This window comes from Trichomycterus rosablanca, chromosome 15, assembly GCF_030014385.1.
Source record: "Trichomycterus rosablanca isolate fTriRos1 chromosome 15, fTriRos1.hap1, whole genome shotgun sequence".
In the NCBI taxonomy this organism is placed as follows: domain Eukaryota; kingdom Metazoa; phylum Chordata; class Actinopteri; order Siluriformes; family Trichomycteridae; genus Trichomycterus; species Trichomycterus rosablanca.
This window is the reverse complement of record NC_086002.1, coordinates 33257205-33265363: the sequence shown is the minus strand read 5'-3', so window position 1 is coordinate 33265363 and position 8159 is coordinate 33257205. Positions and strand designations below refer to the sequence as shown.

General features: G+C 44.7%; 1 protein-coding gene across 1 annotated transcript; it reads left to right on the top strand.

Moving 5' to 3' along the window:
• The first annotated feature begins 2488 nt into the window (after positions 1 to 2488).
• LOC134329264 (basement membrane-specific heparan sulfate proteoglycan core protein-like) lies at positions 2489 to 6306 on the top strand. Its single transcript, XM_063010472.1, has 9 exons — positions 2489 to 2593; positions 3808 to 3954; positions 4121 to 4255; positions 4340 to 4518; positions 4846 to 5041; positions 5161 to 5271; positions 5347 to 5415; positions 5734 to 6000; positions 6088 to 6306. Exons 1-9 carry the CDS (start codon positions 2545 to 2547, stop codon positions 6090 to 6092), a joined length of 1158 nt encoding a protein of 385 aa, XP_062866542.1. The 5' UTR covers positions 2489 to 2544; the 3' UTR covers positions 6093 to 6306.
• The last annotated feature ends 1853 nt before the right edge of the window (positions 6307 to 8159 follow it).

The following is an 8159-nucleotide window of genomic DNA, read 5'->3' as shown; positions in this document are numbered from 1 at the left end:
CTCGCAGGTAAAACCGTGTTTACACGTCCAGTGTTACAAGGTTCAGTAAAAGCTCTTACAATTCAAATGACGTAGCATAAATGATGCGGAACGTGCCGGACACCTCACATCACTCACACACAAACAGTGCGACAAATACTAAACTACTACTACACTAATAATGCTCTCTGGAAGTGATAATAAATACATATCATACATAGATTATTTATTCTACAGTATTATATTATTATTATTATAATTATTATTATAATTAAGGACGCGCCTGTAGTGTCACAATTTACATGTCAATGACGTAGTATGTTTGTGGTAGACGCTAATATTCTTATATATGATCACATTTCACACAGAGAGTAAAAACTTGTGAAAAGTGTGATATAGAACTAATGAAATAGATAAATAAAAATATAAATAACAGATTTATAGATGAGATTTATGCAACATGCTGTATTATCATGAATCTCATTGTTTTAATATTATTATTATTATTAAATTATTATTAAATACTGTATATAAGAAGCATGTCTTATATATGCTGTTTATAGGTATATATGTGTAAAATAGAACATGTATAAAGTGTAAACATACTTTTTATATCTAGAGTGGCGCCCTTATGGGCATTCAGATTGTAAAATATACATCATATAAGTGTATATTCTGTAATTATGTAATCGTATATTATATAAATATATAATTAACTTCAATTTCTGGGAAGTATATATGATACATTTGATGTATTTTGATCCTTTTTGGCTTCCACTCGATCGTTTTGACCGTTTTCTCCTTCCACACGACAGCCAGACTGTTAGCCGCGATGCTAACGGCAGGTCGGTCGTGTAAAAAACTGCAAAATAATCAACGATTTAACGATTTTTAAAGCAAAATAGTGAATATAGTATGAAGCTTATGATTTGTAGTGATTTATATAAGACATTTAAAGAGTTTAGTCGCATTTTTGCGCAGTTATGAATCTAAACAGAAACATATATTGGGTTTAGGTGTGGTGTAGTAACCTGAGGTAAAAGTTGTGTTAGCTAGCTCAGTATAAGAGTTGTAGTATGTAATGTGGGTTACACTTCATAAAATACAACTTGTTTTGGAGCAATTTGATAAATAATAATAAAATCTATAGAATAAAATCTATTTTTAAAGTGTGTTATACACACCTTTATACACCAAAAACTGGTGCCTTTTCTTTATATAAAAGGTTATAAGGAACATAGCAATTTAATACAGTATCAATATTAAATACTTATAATAACTACTAAACACATTAATTGTGCATAAATTTTTTTCTTTTTATTGTTATAGTTAAAAACGTTTTTAAAGTGCCTGTAGCGTCATATTTCCCAACGTCAATGTCTTAGTATGTTTGTAGTAAAAATGCTACTATTCAACTACACCGATCAGAAGCACTTTGTAGTTCTACAATTACTGACTGTAGTCCATCTGTTTCTCTGCATGCTTTGTTAGCTCCTTTCATGCTGTTCTTCAATGGTCAGGACCCCCACAGAGCAGGTATTATGCAGTGACACTGACATGGTGGTGGTGTGAGTGGATCAGACACAGCAGCGCTGCTGGAGTTTTTAAACACCTCACTGTCACTGCCGGACTGAGAATCTCCACCAACCAAAAACATCCCTTGGGCAGCGTCCTGTGACCACTGATGAAGGTCTAGAAGATGACCGACTCAAACAGCAGCAATAGATGAGCGATCGTCTCTGACTTTACATCTATGGGTGGACCGACTAGGTAGGAGCGTCTAATAGAGTGGACAGAGAGTAGACACGGTGTTTAAAACCTCCAGCAGCGCTGCTGTGTCTGATCCACTTATACCAGCACAACACACACTAACACACCACTACCATGTCAGTGTCACTGCAGTGCTGAGAATGATCCACCACCTAAATAATACCTGCTCTGTGGGGGTCCTGACCATTGAAGAACAGGGTGAAAGGGGGTAACAAAGCATGTAGAGAAACAGATGGACTACAGTCAGTAATTGTAGAACTACAAAGTGCTTCTATATGGTAAGTGAAGGATTGTGTAGTAGTACAGCAAGCCAACGCTCCGGCGTCCGAATACTTTTGGCCTGGTCGTGCATGCCTGCATGGACACACTGTCCCCCCCCCCCCCCCCCCCCGTTCAATCAGAGCGTGGACTTTCCTCTGTTTACAGATGATAAAACGTTTGTGCTGAATAAACATGAAGCAGATTTAAGCTACGGTTCAAACGGCGCTCACGTACCGACGCGGACATCAAAGCAACATCAAAGAACGTTAATGAACTCGGGTTAATTAGAAATCGGACTCGTTATGGGGTCCGTATTCGATACGAATCTTGTCGAGCGCTTTTGTGACGCTGGGCTACAAAGTTCCTCAGACTGTAGAGGAAGAGTGGAACAGTAGACGCTCTGATCAGCATGGGATTGTAGGTGGGGGGTGAGTAGGAGGGGGTGAAATTTGGGAGGGAGGTGGACCTGGCGGCGAACAAACACTCATATTGATAGGAGAACTCAGAGAGAAACAGATTCAGAGTCTTTTCATCATGGAGTTCATCAGGTCTGCGCTGATCTTCTCGAGCCTCCTTCTAACTGGTAAAAAACAATACTATCAATATTATATAGTATTTTCTGGGCGTATATATCTATATTTATATATATCTATACATCTATAGGCACATTTTACGTCTTCTTATTAATATTGAGTGTTTTTAGAATCGAATCGAATAATTCTGGGACGGGCTGTACTCTAAACCAGAGGTCTAAAGATCACAGACCTGAATTCGTCTTATTTCTGGGGAATTGACCGACCGTCGACCGACCGTTAAAGGGCACCGGCGACATTTTGCTAAATTTTTTTAAATAGAAATTATGTAAGTATGTAGGACCAGTGACATCACTGTGTCTTATATGCTGGGAGACGTGATTCCCAAGAGCCAACGTGGTGGCGCAAACCAGAATCTCCTTCTTCTAGCTCAATACTCCAGGAACTAGGAACTAGGATCTCTTCAAGAAGTCCCCCGACCTTACTTGTGGACTCTTACCTAAAATTTGTGCCACTGGTTACATGCCATCATCCGAAGATTCAACCCTCGAGCGCTGATGGAAATCTAGAACTACCGTAGCTTAGAGTTCCGTCCAACGAAGGATAGAGTTTGTTGGTATCGGCATCTAAACGCCAGACGTCAGCTCATGGTTGGCAGCACCGATGGGTCACCAACGATATCTAACACGCTCGTTTATAACCTTCTGTCACTGTCCAAGCGTTGGCGCAGAAGCCGGTGTTGTCGCTGGAACCTTTTAAAATCGAATCGAATAATTCTGGGATGGGCTGTACTCTAAACCAGAGGTCTAAAGACCACAGACCTGAAGGCGTCTTGTTTCTGGGGGATCGAGCGACCGTCGACCAACCGTTAAAGGGCACCGGCGACATTTGGCTATTTTTTTATAGAAATGATGTAAGTATGTAGGACCAGTGACATCACTGTGTCTTACATGCTGGGAGACTTGATTCCCAAGAGCCAACGTGGTGGTACAAACCAGAATCTCCTTCTTCTAGTTCAATTCTCCAGGAACTAGGAACTATCTCTTCAAGAAGTCTCCCGAACCTCCCAAAATTTGCGCCACTGTTTCTCTGCGTCCAGTTGCCCCGTCGTCCGAAGATTCAACCCTCGAGCGCTGATGGAAATCTAGAACTACCGTAGCTTAGAGTTCCGTCCAACGAAGAATAGAGTTTGTTGGTATCGGCATCTAAACTCTGACTGGCAACCAGACGTCAAGTCGTTTATAACCTTCTGTCACTGTCCAAGCTTTGGCGCAGAAGCCGGTGTTGTCGCTGGAGCCTCGCAGCGCGGTGGTCAAACAGGATGAGACGGTGAGTTTCCGGTGCCGGGTGGTCAGCGGCTCGCAGCCTGTGCAGCTGGAGTGGAAACGAGCCAACAACCAGCCGCTTGGAGGTAGGTCTTACCTTGGGTTTGGTAGAACTCTTGAACTCTTGTTTTTATAATATTGGTGCCCAAACGGTATGTTGGCCAAGATAAACCCCCAGCCTGTAGTGCGCTAATTGGGGTGCGTTGGGGGTCTTGGGGTGTCTAAGTAGGTGTTAATGTCCTTTCCTCTCAGATAACATCAAGGTCGGTCCTGATGGGTCAGTAATGACAATTGCTTCAGCTCAACCCGGAAACCAGGGGCCGTACCGCTGCACAGCCACCAACGCTCAGGGCAAGACCATCGTTACCGCAACCCTGTCTGTCAAACGTGAGTCCCCGGTGTGTGTATATGTGTGTGTGTGTTGATTCATGGACTTGTACACTAGCATCTGTACTGTTTCATTTGTCTCAGAACCTCCGAAGGTGCGCGTCACCCCCTCCGGCCCAGTGAGGGTAGGAATGGGCGAAACGGCCTCTCTGGAGTGCCACGCTTCCGGACGGCCCCGTCCATCCATCACCTGGGTGAAACGGGAAGCGGGAGGAGAGACTGTGCTGGTTTCTACGACGACGGACACCAAGGCTATGCTGAAGGTGCGTGTCTATTCCGACAAGTGAGGGTTGTCGGTCCTTGGAGTTCCAAACCATCTTAAGATGCCTAGTCTGCACTGTTACTGGTTTGTTGTGCCCGTACAAGCAAGGCTAGTGCATGGAACAGTGATCTCTAGTCAAGGTCAGGAAGCAAGCAAGATGCCTTTGCTCCAGAGTTGTTTTCCTTTAAGGGGTCAGTTTTAAAGCCGGGGGCATCCGTCTAGCATAGAGGCCTTTCAAAGCTTGCTTGACTGTGGGCAGTGTCGCAGTGTCCCAGTGCACCCATGACACAAAAGCCCCGACTCTTGACTTGTATGTACGTATGCGCAGGTGACCGTGTCGGACCCGCAGGACTCTGGGACGTTCGTATGCCGGGCTCATAACAAGGACGGCACGACGGAAGAGAAGGTGGAGCTTAGGCTGGAGGGCGGAGTCTCGGGCGGCGGTCCGCCCAAAGCTTCGGTCAGCCAGACGGACATCGCGGCTGTAGAGGGAAAAACGGTCACCATGCACTGCCGGGCCACCGGTAACTCCCTCTCTTCTCGCTGGCATTTACTTACGATCGTTGGTGGTGGTGTGGCGTATACCAGGCACGTCCCGATCGCTAGTCAGGTATTCTAACCGCTGTTCACACTGCGCTCTCAGGTTCCCCCACTCCCGCCATCTCCTGGTCCAAGCTACGTGCTCCCTTGCCATGGCAGCACAAAGTAGAAGGAGGAACCCTGACCCTGATCAACCTGGGACGCCAAGACTCGGGTAAGGAGTTGTCGCAAGCTAGTTCCGTCCTACGCCGGACAGGAAGCTAAAAACGAACGTTCCCTTCCGTTTCAGGTCAGTATATCTGTAATGCTACAAACTCCGCCGGTTTCGAGGAAGCCTACGTACAGCTGGAGGTCGACAGTAAGTACGAATACTCGTTCACCAACCAAAAACGAAGTAAAAAAACGGTCGGATAGGGTCTCTCGGCGGCTTTCTGGTCAGTTTGGTGGGAGAATCCACCACCGGCTGGTGGAAAGAAGGGGCCATTGACTTTCTGAGTGCCAGAGTAGTTGGGTAGTGCTCGCTACAGCAGCACCTAGACAAAATTTGGCACAGTACAGGGAAGACTAGCATGGCCAAATCACAGTACCAGTGTGTGGCCTGTTTGGTCGGCCAGCGTGGGGGTGGTGCAAGCGGCGACTTTATTGGCAACTGATTGTTTCCGGTCTGACCTTTCAGCTCCGCCGTACGCCACCTCGGTTCCGGACCACCTGAGCGCTCGCCGCGGAGACACCATGCGCCTGCAGTGCATCGCCCACGGGTCCCACCCCATCAGCTTCCAGTGGTCGCGCGTGGGCAGGGCCGGCTTGCCCTCCGGGGCCAAGGTGACCAAGGACGGGGTTCTGACCGTCGCCCAGCTGAAAGTGGGCGACAGCGGGACGTACAAGTGCGTGGCCAGCAATCACGTCGGGACCAGCGAGACCACCGCCGCCGTCTCGGTCAGAGGTGAGGTATTATTATTGCAGTGACGTGAGGGAGTGTTTAGAAATAAAACTAACACTATATTTTTTTCTCTTCCCCCCCGTCCTCCAGCGTAACTCTTCCCCCCCGAGCCCGATGACGCCAGGACCCACGCCGTCTCAGCGGCGAACCATCGTAGCGGCCTTTATATCTGACAGTATTAAATATGGTTGATTATTATAAGTGTGTGTACGCAGCGAATGAAAAACGTCGCGCCGTGTTTATAATCCCTGTAGAACGTTCCAGCACTTACGCTCAATAAATACCCAATAAATATTCCCTACACCCACATACCAGCCTCGCCGTGTTTATTCTTGAACCGCTATTAATCCCCCGCTCTCGTGTTGTCAGCTCCAGTTCGCTCTTTTCTTCAAATGTACATTTATTGTTATGACAATTCAGGGTTAAGAGCCTCGCTCCGGGGCCCAACAGTGTCACTGTACCTTCACCAGTGCCAGCCCTAGTAAACTGCCAAAAACACCTGATGCTGTCCACAGTCGAGCAAGCTTTACATCACCGCGAACTTTCAGCCTGCCACGCCCTTCCTTTCTTCAACATGCCACCTTAAAGCTTGGTCTGAAGTGAAGTGAAAAGCTTCCATGTGCTGTGCCAGCCTCTAACCTCATGGTGTTGTGAAGCCTGCTTGGTTGTGGACAGCGATACAATGAGCGTCCGGTCTCATCAAGGTCTATAAAAGACTGGTGGCTGTATTTCACTTAAAGATCACACGGGGGCGCCACATCTCCAAAAATCAGGAGTTAAACATGATCGACGCGTCTTTTTTATTTATTAATGTTTATATTTATTTAACCATAAATTCCCACCTTACATGATACATTAAACATCCATCAATATTGGTGGATTATTTATTAAATAATTAGATAATAATAATTATTATTATTTAATCCACTTTCAACTCGCGGCACTTCAAACGGTATCTAATTAATTTCTTGTTTTTATTTATTATTTATTTTTAATATTTATTACTGATTTTTAGGTTATTTTTCCCAAGTTTTTTGTGTAGAAAAAATAAATATATTTTTTTATATATTAAAAAAAATAAATCAGTATTAAATGTGATTATTACCTGGACGTACTGTATGTTGTAACGTTAAATAGATATAAATCCCATTTATATAAATAAAAAACCCCGATATTTTAATATTATTTACTAAAATAAATAAAATTTGTAGAACCAGTTTAACAAACAATTTTACTTTTTATTATAATAATTTTATATTATAATATTTTTTAAAAATGCTTTAATTATTATGCACTACACAGTAATTGGTAATATTCTTATTTATTTATTAATTTATTTATTATTTTACTCTAACTTAATAATTCCTAGTTGTTAAGACACAGTTTTACGTTTTAATAAGTCGTTCTTGGCATTTTTACACTTCTGTAGTGTAAAAAGCGATTAGGCATCAAAATAAACATTTGAGCAAAGATTCTTGGTACACTGTATGGTCAAAAATATGTGGACGCCCGACCGTGAGCTTGTCGGACGTCTCGTCTTCAAAACAAACTTTAATAAAATCGAGTGACGTCTGTGTGATCTGAATATTGGAGTAGGTCTGTGTGTGGGAATTTGTGCCCGTTCAGTCAAAATATGACATCATGTTGGTGTTCCGGGTTATTCCAGAGCTGGTCATTGGGGCTGAGGTCAGGGCTCTGTGCAGGACGCTGGAGCTTCTTGGTTTTCTTCATGTCTTCATGGAGCTCGCTCGTGCTGGAACAGGAAAGGACCTTACCTAAACTCTTTCTGCAAAGCCGGGAGAACATGACTTCCTTTATCATATCGACTGTCGTGGCTAAAACACACGAGCGTAGAACCAGCTCTCGGTCCTCCTGGTCCAGTCATGTGGACCAGCCAGTGATTGATGCGTCTCCATCCTGTAATCCGTCTCAATAATCCGGAGACTCGTCCACGGGCACCACAATGGGGAGGAATGCGAGTGTGGACGTCTTGGAAAACGTCCCACCCTGAGGGTCCTGAGAACTTCCTGAAGAGCTCCGAGAGTCTGTAAGAAATCTCTTCTAAACGGTTTCCTCTCGGGTCAAACCCTCCGACCTTCCTCTTCAGCTCCGGGGGTGGGTGGGGGAAGGGGGGGGGGGCGGCGAGTGTATCAGACGGACAA